The sequence below is a fragment of the Dermacentor albipictus genome, chromosome 7 (assembly GCF_038994185.2).
Source record: "Dermacentor albipictus isolate Rhodes 1998 colony chromosome 7, USDA_Dalb.pri_finalv2, whole genome shotgun sequence".
Taxonomy (NCBI): domain Eukaryota; kingdom Metazoa; phylum Arthropoda; class Arachnida; order Ixodida; family Ixodidae; genus Dermacentor; species Dermacentor albipictus.
This window is the reverse complement of record NC_091827.1, coordinates 62,660,248-62,678,726: the sequence shown is the minus strand read 5'-3', so window position 1 is coordinate 62,678,726 and position 18,479 is coordinate 62,660,248. Positions and strand designations below refer to the sequence as shown.

General features: G+C 45.0%; 2 protein-coding genes across 3 annotated transcripts in view; one reads left to right on the top strand and one right to left on the bottom strand.

Moving 5' to 3' along the window:
- Positions 1 to 4,653, bottom strand: part of Polr2G (DNA-directed RNA polymerase II subunit Rpb7) — a 37,833-nt gene extending 33,180 nt beyond the window's left edge. The window contains exons 1-3 of the mRNA XM_065435707.1: positions 4,518 to 4,653; positions 4,218 to 4,327; positions 1,672 to 1,831 (exon numbers count right to left, since the gene is read on the bottom strand). Coding sequence (XP_065291779.1) covers positions 1,672 to 1,831; positions 4,218 to 4,327; positions 4,518 to 4,529 — 282 coding nt within the window. The 5' untranslated portion in view covers positions 4,530 to 4,653. The remainder of the gene's footprint in view (positions 1 to 1,671; positions 1,832 to 4,217; positions 4,328 to 4,517) is intronic.
- Positions 4,654 to 5,011: 358 nt separating this feature from the next.
- The window catches only part of LOC135904745 (galectin-6-like), an 81,554-nt gene continuing 68,086 nt past the window's right edge, over positions 5,012 to 18,479 (top strand). The window contains exon 1 of one of the 2 annotated variants that reach the window (XM_065435705.1): positions 5,012 to 5,346. In XM_065435705.1, the coding sequence (XP_065291777.1) occupies positions 5,278 to 5,346 (69 nt within the window). In that variant the 5' untranslated portion in view covers positions 5,012 to 5,277. The remainder of the gene's footprint in view (positions 5,347 to 18,479) is intronic. The other variant, XM_065435706.1, reaches the window with a different exon arrangement.

The window sequence follows — 18,479 nt, the reverse complement described above, 5'->3', positions numbered from 1 at the left end:
AATAGGGTTGGCAGCGACAGTTGCGAATGTGGTTTGTGACGGCCCATGAAGAGATTAGCTGGCACCGGAATAGCAAACTGAGTGGGCACCGCCATTTTCATGTGACACGATGTGCGAGTACTGCGGGGACACTGCTGTGGTGGCCAGCTACTGTCCGTCATCACTTGCCTCGTGCCTTTTCTTGTTTACAAGAGATCTTTCGGCTCTGAAACTTGTCCAACCGCACTTTGGCGATGTACAGAACATTAGTGCCTAAAAACAGTGTTTTCCAGAAACGTGTTAACCAGTAAAACAAAAATAAAGCATAACTATATTGGGAAATCTTTTGTGTTCTCAATTTAAAATGCTGGCGCTTGGAAATCGTACGAGATGGGGCCATATCCGTGAGATTCTACTGTACTCGAAAATTTCGAAAAACCATTTAGTAGTTGGCTGTGTAGCAACAATGAGACTTCCTTAAGTCAAGAGAGTTCAAGATCTTTGAAGGCCGTCTACTCAACTGCCAATGAAAACTGCCTATGTGGTATGGGTATAAATACGCAGGAGTATAGGCGAGAGCCGTGCAGCATGCCTAAGCAGTTCTCGCTCACTTCCCACATGAGTGACACATAACATGAGTGACAAGGAGGCCTCGTGAGGTCGAAACGAACAGATCTCTCGCAGGCAAAAATGTGATAGCAACATGTAAGAAGGGTGCATGAAGTCCTGCAAAGTATGCTGAGGTCTTTCTAGTATCACAAAATGAGCCCAAACAAAGATCCACACCAAATTTGAATATATTTTTAGGGAAGCCAAGTTTGTGGAGTCAAACAGGTTTCAATGCTGTGATTGGCGGTTCGAGGGGGTTACTGCAGAGGTTACATTTAGAGCTCAGCTCTAAATGAAGTGGCGATGGTTAGACTGTAAAGAGGGGGATGCAGTGAGTGAGGAGGGGGAGAGGGGCAGCGCCTAGAGGAGGAATGCACATGGAAAGGTAACAACGCCTGCCGATTGGTCGGCACTAGCAACGACATCATAGGCTCAGGGCGGCACTTATTGATCAGCATAACCAATGACATCATCAGGCTGCATCAGCAGAGTAAGTTCGGAAGCTTCACTTATAACGATTCCCATAGGGCGTGAAATGTGCATGTTTTTTTTTTTTTTCAGCAAATTAACACTTATATGCAGTGCCCATCATTTATACAAACAGCATGTAGGTCTCATACCACTGATTCCCCAGTGCTCCCGAAGATTGGCTGCTGTTACAGAAGCCCTCAAAGACAAACCAACAAATTACCAGTGTTTTTCAGCAAGGTTGTTGCTCTAAAACGAAAAAGTTTCGCTGCCACTCATCAACCAAACGAATATGAATTCGCATCAGAAGTCAAACATAGAGAACCAGTGAACGTTATCATTTATTTAGATACTGATTCCAAACAGATACTATATTGAAACTTGGAACTGATATTAATAATAAATTGTGCATAAGTACTGAGCCTAATTTCTTCATATTATTTCATGTTTATCTCCAGCCACACTGACACTGCAACCCCCCCCCCCCACAAGACAATAAACACAACAAAAACTCTCCATTCTGTAGATATCGCAGTAACAGAACATGCAAAGCCCGTGGAGAGCCCCAAGCTTTTAAAAACCTTTCTATTATGTGCTCCTGCGACCAAGACATACCTTATTAACTTGCGTGACTACAGCATCAAGCACTTCTCCCTTGAAGGGCCTGAAGACGATGGCCTTGTACCGAACGGGATACACGACAAATCCCCTGCCAGGCTGGATCAGGCCGCCCCCAATGTTGTCGATGGTTGTCACGGCCACGACAAAGCCGTACCTGCCACCATATCATGATGCACAGTTAGCAACATTTCCTCAAAATTATACGGGGGTGAATACTTATAATTTCAATTACAAAGTGAACAGTCTTTGCCATTCAATAATTTGATTTTAGAAGTAGTTGAATATTCACTTCTGTTCAAATATAAGGAACGCTTATTGCAGTCTACAGGGAGGAAAGCTGATGCAAGTGGAAGAAGGGGAGACCGTTCAAACAGTCATGCTGCCACAGAGCCATGACTGCCATGCAGAAGCGCCCGCTTCTGAGCAAACATTTCAAGTAGCTGACTTGTGCTAATAATTTCCACTCCTTCAATAAGTGTGCCTTGCCTTTAGGCACCTTCCAAATTTCTTTTCTTGATCTCGGCAAAGCAAGTTATTTGACCAATTTCAGCCTGTTTCAATCTCTTTAAAATTATGTGCGGTGCTGTAGTTATTACACTTGGCTCCGTCAACGAACATAATGCTCTACACGTATCTAGTGACATGTTCTAGTGACAGTACCTAGTTCCCATTTTATTACTGCCACTGTGACGGTGGATGAAATAAGATCCCATTTCAAGTTTGTTTTAACCAAACATAATCTAAACCCCTCGTGGACTCTTTAGGAGCCTTCATGCATAAATAAAAAAATGTTCAGCTCTGAATGACATTACTTGTATTTAATAATGTAAATAAGCCTCATTATTATTATTTTTACCAAATGAATTTCCCATAAACATTACATTTTGCTTTGTTTAGAAATGTGAGAATATTAGGTATTAGATTCGATTTCCCGAAGCAATTTTGCTAAAATATTCATATTAAATTTTGAAGTTTTGCTATTCCTGCACGCGTCTCACAACACCAAGACTGTCTGTAGTAATAGAAGGAATCAAGGCAATGAACAACTGTCTCATTAATGATAAAAATTTGAGCTAAGCTTGTGCCGAGTGCAGAAACCTTGCAACATTTAATTAAAAAGTGGTTTACATGCAATGAAATCACGAATGAAAAGGCCACACAAATCATCTACAATTCATATAACCCAAAACAACACCGTGGCGAAAGCCACAAGGTTATCACAAGGGTACATTTAACACTCCAGATTGATTCTACATCAGTCCTTGGCAGGTGATGTTATTTAATATCTTCAAAGCAGCTTCCACGGTGTAAGAGAACTATGTCCAGGGTAAAGCGGTCAGTCAATCTGCAAATCCCCTTGCGAGCTAACAAGAAGTAGCATCACATGCTTAAGTTCCGTCTGCCCAACCAGTGATATCAAAATCCCTGCCTACGTTCGCCAAAGATGGCTGCCCCATTCCACACAGGGTGCAATCAAGCAGGTAAGCACACCGCGAATTCTAATTTTTGCAAGAAAGGCGATCCGCAAACCGCGATACCCCCCCACACACATAACGTAGAGTTGCCCCTCTTGAAAGATCATTTACAGGTTTACTGATGCCTTGCAATACCGGTCCTATAAAGAAGAATATCTGCATTAGGTCCAGGTGGTTTATCACGTGATAGAGCAGGTTTTGAGGTACGTGACGTATTTGCTAGCTGACGCCTTACTAAGGCTAAACTTTGCTCATCATAATCAACAAGTTCGACACTCTTGTTTTATAGAAAGTGCTGGTCCACATAATCCTGAAAACTTAGATATGACTTATTGGCAAAAAGTACAGCAGCAGATATAAATGCGGGAATACCCCACTGTGCCCATATTTCTAACTACCTGTCTTAGCATTATAGCAGGCTAGTTTTGCTTTTGCAAATGCGGAATCTAAAAAATGATGTAGATATAGACATCGAGAGGACAATATGACGGAGTTAGAAAAGAAATTTGAAGAAATGCTAGTAGCTGTTCGTGAATATATCCAAATAGTTTACTTAGGACACTAATATAAGCTATTTTATTATGACTTATAAATTTTAAGAGTTAGTATGAAAATTTTTCGCTACCTATATGCTCAGGTTTTGCTTGGTATATTTATAGGAGTATTACTTGGAATTTTTACACTGTGCTTTGCAATAGCATTGAAGCCTTTTGCAGATGTTTTTGTTAAGTTCTTCACTTTTACAAAATATTCTACGTTTAATTTATGAAATAATATTTACTCCAAGAGCTAGCTGTTGGGTTAACGTGGGGTAACCTCTCCAGTCAACAATGCGCGATCATACGATCAAATAGCATTAGGGGAGAGGTAAGCTCTGATATGCCGTCGTCTCTTGGACGTGTTTTACAATCGAGCACAATTCGCGTACTTGTGGAGTCCGTTCGCGAAATGAGCTGCAAGTACACTGTAGCATCAGAGTGTGAATATTTTATGCGCACTACGGACTGGGCAAAACGTGTCGGTCATTTACATCTCTGCCCCCCAATACACGCTGCATTCACTCACTTGCCCGTGCACGTTCCCTCGACTTCGGCGTACAGCTTCTGCTTCACAGTCTCGACCAGCTGCGGCCCGAAGTACCGCGGGTGCAGCAGGATTTCGTGGTCCAGGGAGATCTGCAAGATAACGCAAAAGAAAAGCACGCAACAGCAATGATCAGTACCGCGCAGGTTTCACGGTCGCGATCCCCGCGGCGTCACAACTTGCTGCGACCCGTCACCATCTGCCACTGACGCAAACGATAGCACTGCTGACTCCAGCTTTCATTAAGCAAGACATGCGTGCAATTTGCAATTTGAAACTCACATGATAAAACATCTTATTGCCCAAAACAACGCGCTGTCAGGCGGCAAAGTTTGTGCACGACGAAGAGCGACAGTCGCTGATGGCTACTGCGATTGAAGCGCCCACGAAAGGAGAGCATGACATAGCTTTGCATACTCTAGAAACAAAAGCATATGCCACCAACTTGTTTAGAGGTAAATAATCAAGCACTAATATATCAATTCTAATCTTCAAAAATAAACAAAAGTATTATTTACTTAATCTTATGGTTTGCTAAAAAAAAAGAAATATAATGCAAGTAGAGTGAACACACACTTATACCTCTTTGCACTTCCGTGCGCACTATTGCAGTAAACCTTCTCTTGCACTGCACACTTGACTTTGTTTTTTTTACTATTAATTTGTCATCAATAAAACATCAAACCAGTTCTCCAGCGCTTCGAAATTGCACAGGTAAAGAAACCGAAACTGTTCAACGAGGGTGCGCTTCCATCGTTAAGGAAATAGCGGACGTAGCCACGCATAGCAGACGCCTTCCAACTCGTTCCGCTTATTTGTTTTACCTTGAGTACAACCCGGCACGCCCACGAGACCGAGCCTACGCCCATACCAAGCGGCGTAATTCGACATCTAAGGCGTCATTCGCTACACTTGCAGTGTGATAGACCGGCGTTTAGGCGTACGTTACCGGCTACATTTCGTCTGAGATCGCCGCGAGAGCCAAGTGCCATCTCCTGTGCAGCCGCGTGGTCTTGCCAACTTCTGGCATCCGTCTAAAACTATGGAGGACAACGTGAGGCACATCGTCGAGCAAGCCGAGGTAACCGGCGGCCTGCACTACAAGAACCCGGTGAGCTCATCGTGCTACTCAGTTTCTGTTCCGTAAAATCAGTTAGATCGTCCTTGCCTACAGTTTCGCTTCCACAACACTACTAGTTGCAGCGAACGCAACAGGCATACATACTACGTGGCTTTAATTAAAAAGCGCTCTGGTATTCTTCTGCCTGACGCACACGTGAAAATAATTGTTTGTAACATAAGCAACGCGACGGGAGAAGTCTGTTCCGTATATAACGATCGATGGTAATTCCGCGGACACCTTTCATATGCAAAGCTAGGGTCCGACCTGTTCAGTCTCGCAAAAATTTGAAAGGCATGATTTAGGTGGGAAGAAATCAGGCAGCTCTGCGCAAATAGTGAGAAGCGAAGCTGCATTTTTTTTTCTTCAACAAAGCAGCAGCTGACAACCATTGCTATTCTCCGAAATAATCAAGAAAGCTCTGTGACATAACCACGCCCCCTTTTTTTTATTTTACGAACCAGGACGATCTTTCTTCTGTCGGTTTAATTAAATGGAATGACGACGCTCGACTATCTGTCATTTTGCTGTTCTCTTTTTCCTTCTTGTTCATCAGCACATTGCCACACGACCGCGCGCTCGTACGTGATTGAACTCAGCTGCAACGACTACCACTACACCAGTGGCGTCTGCTCGCTAAAGCCGGTCCGTATGCCGGACAGAAGTTATTTTTGGAATGTTTGACTGGCTAGACGGTGCTTCGCGTCAGCGGTCCAGGCGCGCTTATTTCAGTACTTCCGTTCGTGCCCAGAATTACTCAGAAAGGACCGCGCCGGAAAGACGAATGCGCGCTTTTATCTTTTGCGCGCCGGCCTTTCCAGTCGCGAAAGAATGCGTCTGCGCGCGCCTTCTGTCGCGCGTCCGTTTTGCGTCCTGTCGCGGGTTTTTGAGTCACGCGAGCGGTTGCAGGCCGCGGTAACAATGCCAGCGGCGTGAGACAAATTTGCCACTGTCGTCGTTCGTTGCACAGAACTACGACGTTGGTCCTTCGTACCAGAAACCCCCACAAAGCCTAACGCATCGTTTTCTTTTTCTTTTGCTGAGTTTGGTACCTCTTATTTATAATTTATGTGCACGAAACTTAAACGCAACAAAAAAAGATCATAATAAGGCCTACATATAATAGCGTTTTTGATAAGCTGGAGCGAGTTCCGAGTTGGGGATGGGTCAGCAAAACAATCACTAATTACTTCCTACAATAGTTCTTACATAACTAACACACATCATTATATATCTTTTTTTTTTCTGGCATGAATGTGCTCTTAATGGCCAGAAATAAACTAAAGGTTAAAATTAGTCCTAATTGTCCTTGATGGTGAATGGCGTGTTCGGACTTAGTGAGGTCGGTACCTTTACACACCGCCAAGTACAATAACTTCAGTCGTGTCTCCGCAATAATTAACAAAACTCCGTGAGATAACCACGCCCCCCCTTTTTTTTTCTTTATTTTATGAAACCGAACGATCTATCCTCTGGCGGTTTGATGAAATAGAATGACGACGCTGACTGTCATGTTGCTGTTGCGCTATATATCGTCACCTCCTCCTTAATTCATAAAATAGCGAATCACGGCGAACAATAATTCGTTATATGCGTGAATGCGAATATGCCGAAGTTTCGGATATACAGAGTCAATTTCCACGCATTCAGCAGGTGGCCAAGATGGCTCCGCTGCACTTACAGTTAACTTCGTTGCTGCACTTCGTTGGTATCTATCTATCTATCTATCTATCTATCTATCTATCTATCTATCTATCTATCTATCTATCTATCTATCTATCTATCTATCTATCTATCTATCTATCTATCTATCTATCTATCTATCCATCTATCCATCTATCCATCTATCCATCTATCCATCCATCTATCTATCTATCTATCTATCTATCTATCTATCTATCTATCTGTCTGTCTGTCTGTCTGTCTGTCTGTCTGTCTGTCTGTCTGTCTGTCTGTCTGTCTGTCTGTCTGTCTGTCTGTCTGTCTGTCTGTCTGTCTGTCTGTCAACTCGTTTGTTTGTTTGTTTGTTTGTTTGTTTGTTTGTTTGTTTGCAGCAACACATAGTCATTATTGTATGAAACTGTATGCAACAAAAGAGCGGAGTAATCGAGGTATTCTCTGTTCTCATATATGAATGGGTGGCTTGAAAAGAGATGGAGATAGAAATAACTCAGTTACTTCATGTCTTCGTGCTCTATAGAAACAAAAAAAGAAATTAATAGAAGAAGCGATGTGCCTTTCAGCGGATACAGGTTCAGATCAGTGTTTGCGATAAGCGGGGGTCACGTGCCGATTCACAGCGCTTGGCGACTGAAACGCGATAATCGGTCCGCACAGAGGCCGGCACCTTTTGGGCCACCAGTGAGTGCTGGTGCTTCTTCACAATGCGTCACAATTGAAGTCCCCTCGCCTTCATCGTCGTACATTTATATACCACAATGCATCGCTCAGTAAGTGTCTCCTGCGTCAACCGGTGGCTCAGAAGCCACCAGCCGCCATATTCGGGCCGATTATCGCGTTTTAAGCGCTTAGCACTGTATACGTATAGCGTTCGTGCAATATCAGTCATGTCGTCAGTTCATCCTCAGTCATGTCCTCACTCAACCTAACATCCCTCGCCGAACAGCGACACGTTAATTCTTCAAAATGTTTTCATGGTATTATTCATTCATCTTGTCGCCTCTCCAGTAATGAATAAATCACCTTTGCAAAAATCTCTTCTAGTAGGCGACATCACGCGCTTAACATTGCACCATTTCTTGCACGCACTAATACTTTCAAGTATAGCTTTTTCCCTAAAACAATTGAAACATGGAGTTCGCTACCAGGAACCAACCGTTCTCTCCCATTAAATGAATTCTTGTCTGTGCTCCCTCAACATTGCGCTTAAACTTTCTTTCTTTGTTGCCTATTGTATTTCTTTCTTGTATTATAGTGTAATATCTACTCCTGCTATAGCCCCACCAGGGGCTGCAGTATGTGTAAGCAAATAAATAAATAAATAGGTAATAAATAAATAAATAAATAAATAAATATGTTCCGTGCACTGGATGGTCTTATCAAGGAAGTGGTCTGTATGCACGTGTTGAACACGCTATCCACGCTAGCACATAGAAAACTCCTTCTGTACTAGACGTTAGATATCTACTGCGAAATGTACGCCGCATTTGCGTATAGCGGCACGGACAAGCTGCACTTGAGGTATTCTATACGTCGATCTCCCCGCAAAAAACTTTCCTGTAACAAAACAGACAATAAACGGTTTGCACGCATACAGCAAGCTGCGCGAAGCTTGAGGACTATGGTTCGTACGTATATAGACGAGGCTCGTACCTACAGGCGTCAATATACTGTGTTAGCCCATTGTATTCGTGCTTGAGGCCATACATATGCCCTGTGACTTTGACACGCGACGGGCAGTAATTGTGACCGCTTGAACTCTCGCCCATCGCTTTTCATATGACGAATGCAGTCAATGTACGTTCCTATACAGCACATCTGCAGTTGTTGACGAAAGCGACCAGATGTATGAGGAAAATTACTGGGAAACGATGAAGCGCGACTTGGGCGTATTGTTTGACGTTATTTTTACAGTGCAACTGCGTGCGGAATGCGCCTGCGTGTATTTATTAAAAAAAATGTTTTTTTAACCCTGAAGGCCTCTTTCGGGGCACTATCTATTATACGCACAATATTATACAATGTGTATCATATTATACAATATTCCCACGTTATCGAGTGACAGTCCGCCTTTAATCCATCCATGTTTGGTTCGACAAAAAAAAAAAGAAAGAAACGCTATCGGCTTCTCCTCGGCCGCACCAATCCTGTTGTCTTCTACTTCTTGTTGCCGGGAAACAACTACGTCCCTCCGCCACAAGAGCAGTGGCTCGGTGCTCGCAAAAAACTCAAACAAAAAACGAAAGAACAACTGCAAAGCACAAGCACACTGTAGAAAGAGCCTTTAAAAGAAAAACAATATAAAATACTGCCCGCAATAATTAGTAGCATGACGAAAGACAAATATTTCCGTTTGGACTGTAACCTTAACGCAATCTAAACACGATAGGCTTCTCAATTAATGATATGAACTATGGGCAATGATATCACTATAACTGCTGTACCGGCTTAGAAAAAGTAAAGTGTAAGGAAATAGTGTGGTATATAGCTGCAATAGCTACAGCTAGGAAGGTTATGTGCAGTTTATTAATTAATTATTTAATTTCTTTATTTATTACTGGTTCAAAGCCAAAAAGAAATCGCTGTAGGGAGACTACATTGTTTTCTTATTGATAAAAAAAATCATATAACAACAGCAATTCAAAAGAAATTATGTGCACAAAATATTCTCCACAGAAAAAAAAATACATTTCCGAACGTTTATACGTACTCCAAGAACAATGAAAAAAAGGACGACTATAATAATAATAATAATAATAATAATAATAATAATAATAATAATAATAATAATAATAATAATAATAATAATAATAATAATAATAATAGGACGATACGTTAAAACATTGTCTTGAAAAAAACAATAGATCCTTTTCATAATTGTAAAGCAAGCTTTTCTGCGAGCCAGTTTGTCCAACCAATGGCGGCGGAGTCATTTTTGCAAACGGCGAGTACGAGCACTGTTTGCCTACATTATGACATGCAAAATGTAGGCGTTGTCCTTGCGATGAAACCTTGCGCAAGAGACAAACACCAGCATGTGTATTGAGCACTTCGTCATTGCTTTAAGGATGAGTGGTGTCGCCAGTAGTTGGGCAAATGTGCAATGCAGTGAAGCGCACTTGCAAATCAGGAAAAAAGGTCTACTGTGTTAGAAAAAAAAAGAAAAAAAACTGACGAATTGGCTGCTCCCTATGACGACTAATTTCCCTCGTCAATAGCACGGTAAAAAAAACATAAGCGTGTCGTACATGTAATGTCCATAACTGTGTATCGGCCCTTCACACTCAGTTAATTTCTTCCGTGTTATGACGAGAGTTTAAACACCTCCATAACGTTTTGAGGCGCATTGTTGAAGGAGCTTTAGGTTTTCCATCAACGAGTAAAATTCCTTAACGCTGCTACAACAAAATGTAAGCGAACACATACTGGATTCAGTTTTTAGGAAAGATGTCATATCACGCGTGAACAACGTGAAGGGTGAATTTCTTTCGCGTGACTTGGTCTGTGCACTGCTCAGAGGGCAGTTTCGAGATATGGTATGTCTGTGACTCGCGGTAACTGAAACTCGACCAGGTTGTGCCTGCGGGTAAATAAAAAAAAAAGCGAAGTGCCTAATTATTGTCCGCTAATTGCTTTCTTTTCTTCAAAAGCATGCGAAGGATCGTTCCAATGGCGCCTTCGGTCAACAGCTACTGCGACTGCTTTCTTTTTTTGCCTTCTGGAGTTTTACATGTCAAAACCACGGTCTGATTATGAAACGCATGCCGTAACCGGCGTCATTTGACCGCTGTTAGGAACGGCCTGCAGAGGTGCCGACATGAGAAGTTTTCTCAGCCCGCTGAAGCTGCGAGCGTGGCGAGCTTCCCCGAAGAGACCATGGAAGTCTTCAATACCTGCCGCGGTGACTCGTTTCGTAGGGACCACGAGGTGCCGCGTCAACACCCCCTCGGCGCCGCTATGACTAAACACGACCGGCGGACCAACTATTGTTAGTGAACTCGCCACCACCTACACGGTATTTCGGGAGCGGGGGAGTTCCCGAGGGAATGTATTTGGCGGCACCGTCCCACGCGCCTTTCAAGACGCAAGACAATGGAGAACCACGGCAGCCACGCTGCGGGGAATGAGAGGCGCCTTCTTTGGGCAAGACACAGTTCTGCGAAGACCTCGCTGGGGGCAGTGAAACCAGTGCGTACGTCTGTGTGTGAGCACTCCAAAAAGGCGAGTCAACTACGATGACGTTGGACGCTACGAATTGGCGGTGAACTGCCGTTTTCCCTCACTTAGGGGTCTAGGGAAGACCGATTGTTTGTAAGCAGCTGTTTGTCGGCTGCTAGGGTGTGCTCGTGAGAAGTGTGCTCGTGCTCTAGAAGCAGTGTGTTTGGAGCTGCGTGCTTGTGTGCTGTATGCTTCATCTTGCGTGCTCCATTTGGGAGTCACGCTAGACTGTCGAATGTACCCCTTGTTCTAATGTAAATACGTAAATAAACCCTGTATGCCTAGTTCCTCCCAAGTTCCTCCCTACGAACTACAACTCTTACACCGCCTGGGGTTAAACGCACACCTAAATTCAGGTGCGGGTACAGGCCAGCCTCCATGGTAATGGAAGGAGGGGGCATCATCAAAGTATGCAGAAGAGGAAGGAGGCTCGCGGCACGCTCTGTCAGCCCTAAAGTACCGGCATTGTAAGGAGGGCGGTGGGGGGGTGGGGAGGAGGAAAAGTGGCAGTGCCGCCGCCCCTCTAGATCTGCCAGTGCCTAACTCTAAGCACACGAGTGTTTTTGCAACGTGTTTTGCATCGCAACGTACATAGCCGCCAGTGGGTCGTCTGTTGCGGTGGGTCGCTCCGACTGGTAAACATGGAAGGCATAGCTATCACGAATTAAACGCACATTGAGAAACATTAAGTGTGGGTTTAATAGTTCAATTACGCTGCAACCATACCAAAAACACGCCAGTCCCTCCAGCCGATAGGCCCGGATGAGCCAGAGAGAAATGCAGAGATGAGGGGCTCGACGTCCGGACGACCCCCCCCCCCCCCCTCAGGTAATTCGCTCACTCCGCGAATTCGGTGATTTTGACGCCTGCTGCAGTGTAGTTTATTACCCGCAAAGGAATTTTAAAGCAACCAGATAGTCGCCCTAGCAAGTTTTGATCACATATGCAGCTCCAAAAACGGCCCAAGGACGAGACGTTTCTTTGAAATCTGTGACCTCACATTGACTTATCTGTGCCGTTGCTTTGGCGCAAACTAAAAAAAAAGTGTTGACGTTCGTTATTTTTTAAGCAGCAATAAAATATTCCCCGCCAGATCATCATCATCAGCCTGGCTACGCCCACTGCAGGGCAAAGGCCTCTCCCATACTTCAACTACCCAGGTCATGTGCTGATGGTGAGCATGTTGTCCCTGCAAACTGCTTAATCTCATCCGCCTATCCAACTTTCTGCCGCCCCCTGCTACGCTTCCCTACTCTTGGAATCCAGTCCGTAATCCTTAATGTCTATCGGTTATCTTCCCTCCTCATTACCTGCCCTGCCCAGGCCCATTTCTTTTTATAGATTTCAACTAAGATGTCATTAACTCGCGTTTGTTCCCTCGCCCAATCAGCTTTCTTCTTATACCCTCAACGTTACACCCATCATTCTTCTTTCCATAGCTCGTTGTGTCGTCCTCAATTTAAGTAGAACCCTTTTCGTAAGCTTCCAGGTTTCTGCCCCGTAGGTGAGTGCTGGTAAGACACAGCTGTTATACACTTTTTTTCTTGAGGGATAATGGCAACCTGCCGTTCATGATCTCAGAATGCCTGCCAAACGCACCCCAGGCCATTCTTATTCTTCTGATTATTTGCCTCATGATCCGGATCCACGGTCACTATCTGGCCTAAGGAGATGTATTCCCTTACCACTTCCAGTGCCTGGCTAACTATCGTAAACTGCTGTTCTCTTCCGAGACTGTTAAAAATTACTTTAGTATTCTGCAGATTAACTTTTAGGCCCACCCTTCTGCTTTGCCTGTCCAGGTCAGTGAGCATGCATTGCAATTGGTGCCCTGAGTTACGAAGCAAGGCAATATCTTCAGCGAATTGAAAGTTACTAAGGTATTCCCCATTCATTCTTATCCCCAATTCTTCCTAATCCAGGTCTCTGAATACCTCCTGTAAATACGCTGTGAATAGCATTGGAGAGATCGTATCTCCCTGCCTGACGCCCTTCTTTATTTGGATTTCGTTGCGTTCTTTATGGAGGACTACGGTGGCCGTGGAGCCGCGATAGATATCTTTCAGTATTTTATGCGAAGCATATTACGAGAGGTCAACCCAGCTCCTCAGGCGCGGCGGTTTCGCCTTCAATGACCATTGACCCCATGCCATACCACGTGACACTGTGACGTCACGACAGAGGAGAAACGGGGCTCCAACTCGCGCCGTCGCTCGCGGCGTCGCTCAACTCTCGCAAGATGGGCTGGGTGGGAATCGAACCAGGGTCTCCGGAGTGTGAGGCGGAGACGCTACCACTGAGCCACGAGTACGATGCTTCAAAGCGGTACAAAAGCGCCTCTAGTGAATGCGGTGTTGCCTTAGAAACGAGCTGGCTCAGGCGTGCGTCGCTTGCTCAGGCGCACATTTCGTTGCCGCGCTGAACGCTGCGTTGCTCGACGCTCACCGCGTCCAATGCGGGGCGCGTAGTCGCTGCGCCATAGCCCATTGTCTTACACCCCTTGGCGGGTCGACGGGAACGCTGTCGCGTTCCACTCTTGAAGGCGAAGCAGAGTAACGCATGAGTTGTTTCTTCGTCTAGCCGAACCAAATATAGCCAAGCAACAGCAGTTCACCAGGCTAAACAGTGGTTCAACAACTAAAATAAAGGCTAGTATGCTTCGCATCCTGGGCTTAACCTTAGCTAAGCCACAGCCATTTTTTACATACGGCTCTTCTACACCCTGATTCCGTAATGCCTCCATGACTGCTGAGGTTTCGACAGAATCAAACGCTTTCTCGTAATTATTCAGCGCTATTTTATCTCTGACAATTAGCGCACATGTCCGATACCGCGGGCCGTCCATTACCGTTTCCGCGAGAACCGTGTCCGTATACAACAACGCACGCGCGTCGCAACAAAGTAATATAGATTGTGTCCTTCGGTATAAATCGGTTGGCTCCCGCGTAGGCATACTGCCGCGGGCTGTTCGTATACGGCGAGTAGTTCGCTTTATACCTATATACAGGCACGTGCGTGCACTCTAACAAATACTACACCGGCCCGATCGAAGCATTACAGCAGTGGCGCGAATCGATGACCGATTTTGGCGACGAGCGACGTGTTGTGTAGTGGACAAACCAGTGCGTAATGAATGAGCTCCTTCGGGGAAGGGGGGGGGGGGGAGGCACCGAAAGGTGGTGCGGGGGTGTCAGCATCGCGGAGTATCGATGAACTGCCATGGCAAGTACCGTTGCGCAGATCTGAAGGACGTGCTTGCAAGTTGACGGCGCGATGTACGATTCCGTGCGCTTAGCGAAAGACCTCGGATAGTTCGAAAACAAATGTAAAAAAAATGTGCGGGTGTTTCAAATGTTTACTACACGTCACCCGTACACGCGAGGTGAAATACGTGGTATGCGCGTGTGCGTGCGTGCGTGCATGTTTTAGATAAACGCCGGCTTCGTGTAGAGTTATACTTCGTTTATGCACTACCGTTTACTTCGTTTATGCAAGCCAGTAAACCAGCGTTGCTAGACCACAGCTTCTACCAAACCAAGGACGACCGCTTCTGATTACAGGATTCAGGTGCAGACTCAGTTTTTCGTTAGAAATAGAAAACTCGCGGTTGGTAATCGGCAAAGCATGCGGTTAGAGTCGAACAGCTCGCTGGCGACACGACGGTCCACCTAGTATTCTGCGACCCTGATTTCAACACATTTTCGGAAGCACTGTTTGTAATGTATAACTTTTTCTTTTCGTTTTACCGGCAACGCTGAAATTGCTATTTCTTTTACAGAAGCGCCGCCGAGAACTATACAGTGTTTTCGTATTTTCACGAGACGATGAGTATTTTTCTAGTGCTTGGGCCATTGGTACCAATGGCATGACACCGCAGGCATTCTTAAAACTTGCTCAATCCAGTATCTGTCTCCTTTAGAGTACAATGTAGTTCATCCTTTAGTCCATAACAGTTAACTAGCCCCGGCAGCACACGCTGTCAAAGCTCATGGCGCCATGAGGCGAGCTGACGCGGGAAGGCCAAGGCGGCTTCGCCACCCGTCTTCCGTTTTTTGCATGTTTAGTCAGCGTCACCAAGCCTCGTATCAGCGTAAGACCGGCCTTTCGGCATTGCAGAAACGTAATTTACTGACGCAGCTCAGCTTATCTCTTCTCTTCAGTGCCCCTTTCACAGCGCGACGCAGGACACCTAGATAGCTTGCACGTGAGGCCACTGACGCAACTTCTCAACGTGATGGTCCTCCATTTGTGTCTGTATGACTGCTGAGGTTTCGACTGAATCAAACGCTTTCTCGTAATCAATGAAAGCTATATATAAGGGTTGGTTATAATCCGCACATTTCTCTATAACCTGATTGATAGTGTGAATATGGTCTATTGTTGAGTAGCCTTTACGGAATCCTGCCTGGCCCTTTGGTTGACAGAAGTCTAAGGTGTTCCTGATTCTGTTTGCGATTGCCTTAGTAAATACTTTGAAGGCAATGGACAGTAAGCTCATCGGTATATAATTTTTCAAGTCTTTGGCGTCCCCTTTCTTATGGATTAAGATTATGTTAGCGTTCTTCCAAGATTCCGGTACGCTCGAGGTCATGAGGCATTGTGTATACAGGGTCTCCAGTTTTTCTAGAACAATCTGCCCATGATCCTTCGACAAATATGCTGTTACCTGATCCTCCCCAGCGGCCTTCCCCCTTTGCGTAGCTCCTCAGGCTTTCTTTACTTCTTCCGGCGTTACTTGTGGGATGTCAAATTACTGTAGACTATTCGCTCTTCCATTATCATCGTGGGTGCCACTAGTGTATAAATCTCTATAGGAGGAGCTACTTGAACTATCTCATCCATATTAGTAATGATATTACGGGCTTTGTCTCTTAACGCATAGATCTGATTTTTTCCTATTCCTAGTATCTTCTTCACTGTTTTTAGGCTTCCTCCGTTCCTGAGAGCATGTTCAATTCTATCCATATTATGCTTCCTTATGTCAGCTGTCTTACGCTTGTTGATTAACTTGGAAAGTTCTGCCAGTTCTATTCTAGCTGAAGGGTTAGAGGCTTTCATACATTGGCATTTCTTAATCCGACCATTCGTCTCTTGCGATAGCTTACTGGTATCCTGCCTAACGGAGTTACCGCCGACTTCTATTGCACACTCCTTAATGATGCCCATAAGACTGTCGTTCATTGCTTCAACACTAAGGTCCTCTTCCTGAGTTAAACCCGAATACCTGTTCAGTCGCTTGATCCGGAATTCCTCCATTTCGTTACTAATTGCAGCGGTTCAGCCTGTCGAGGGGCGTCAAATCGATACGCGCCCAGCGTCTCAACGCGCTCGCTTGCCCGCGAGAAATTCTCAAGGGCGTTCTGTGTCACTCGTCGATGGATGAGTCTGGTGTAAAGGTTTCAATCTCGGTCTTCTGTGCTAGAGTTCCTGCGTTCTAATCACCTGGCCACAGACAAATGAAAAATGTCAGAAGGACGAAGTTTAGGTAAATCCACGTATATACCCCCAATTTCCACTCTGGCTAAAACGCGCCGTCTGCAGATCCCGTATACACCGATTCATTATTATTTTGCTGAGGACGACTTGCGCTGCAGCAGCTTAGTTGCGCATACCCTGTCATTATTGCAACAGCAGTTTTATACGCTCTAATCAAAACTAAACTTTGAAATGTGGTGTCACCAGCGCCGCGGAACACGTCTGCAGAGAGCTCCAGCCTATTCATTAACAGATTGCAGTTTACGGAGCATACCGGACCCGACGAGAGCAGACTGAACCACTGGTACGTGGCCATATTGTGCTCGTCCGGCATTAACTGCGCAGTCCTTATACGTAACCTGCATCCCGTTACTATATAACTCCGCAGTTTCCAAGGATGCAACCGTATGTATCAACTTGCCCAGCTGCATGTATACTTTTGAGGAAAGGTTCTGTGTTGCATAATTTTTCTTGCAGAGGGAGGGGGGAGAGGAGTGGAAGGGAAAATCCGCTACGCTCTAATGATCGTTGTTGCCTTCCCCTTTGCGCCAGTAGCTGTATGTAAGACATCGTCATCACAATAATAGAGAGGTCTATGATCTTTATAGCTGATGTTAGCTTCGCAAGGTAGCGGCACCGTCGCACGCAGCAAATGTCTCGTCTCTTCGGTATTCCCGAAACTGCAACAAGTTTGCCGACAAGCTAAAGCTGAACATATATTTAGCGAAATTTTGAGAAAAAGCGCAAGAGAGCGTCGTCTCTGCGACGCTTGTATTTCCCGCATGTTGCGCACACCCTGAATTCTCATTTTTACGTTTCACTGATTTCGTATTTTCCCCGAGAAGTGCCACTTGTTAGAGAGCGTTTGTAGTGTCCACGTCTTTTTTTTTTCACGCGCTTTTCATTTTCCTTTATACGACGAACCAACCAGCCGAGTAATGAGAAGTCTCGTTTTATGAAGATATCTAGCTGGTTCGTTGCTCGTTCTTCACGGTATACCGGACACGTAGATGGGAGCGGGCAGCCGCGTTAGCGGCACAGTCTTGTTACGCCGACTTTAACCACAGCGGGGCACAAAGTCCTATTATGGCAGAAACCAACCATATTCTACTTAGCTGCTGGTGTACGCGTCGGCAGACTCATTGTCCTTCTTTTTCTCCTTCTTTTTCTTTTTATTCAGTGAGAGCGCTATCTCACGCGTTAAGGAGCTCGTGTCGCAGAAAAGCCAGTGTCGTCGGTGTCGGTGTCGGCGGCGTTGGCCGTGAGCGATAAATCTAAGCAGGCACTTTTGGTTGGACAAAGCGTCACTAGATGGCGCCAGCAGCGTCACTATTGTTTCTTGGAAAGAAAAAAAAAGGACACCGAAAAGCTGGTGGAACAGAGATATACGGGAAGTGATCTATGAAGGAAAGAAAGCATCACAAGAGCATAGGCAGGCAAAAAAAATGCGGAGGTGCCGCAGGATGAAGTAGACAGAAAATGGGAACTATACCGGGATAAAAAGAAAAACCCATAGTTCAAATAGTGGTTCACGCAAAGACTAAAGGTGAAAGTGAACGTTGGTTGTCGCAAATACGTGAGAAACAGACGGCGTCACCTAGGATATTTTGGAATTACATTAACTTACTGGCAGGAAGTCTGCAACAATACAATCATCATCATCATAATCATCAGCCTGTTTTATGTCCACTGCAAGACGAAGCCCTCTCCCTAGCATATCCTATGACGAAGATGGAAACAAAGTGGAAGGG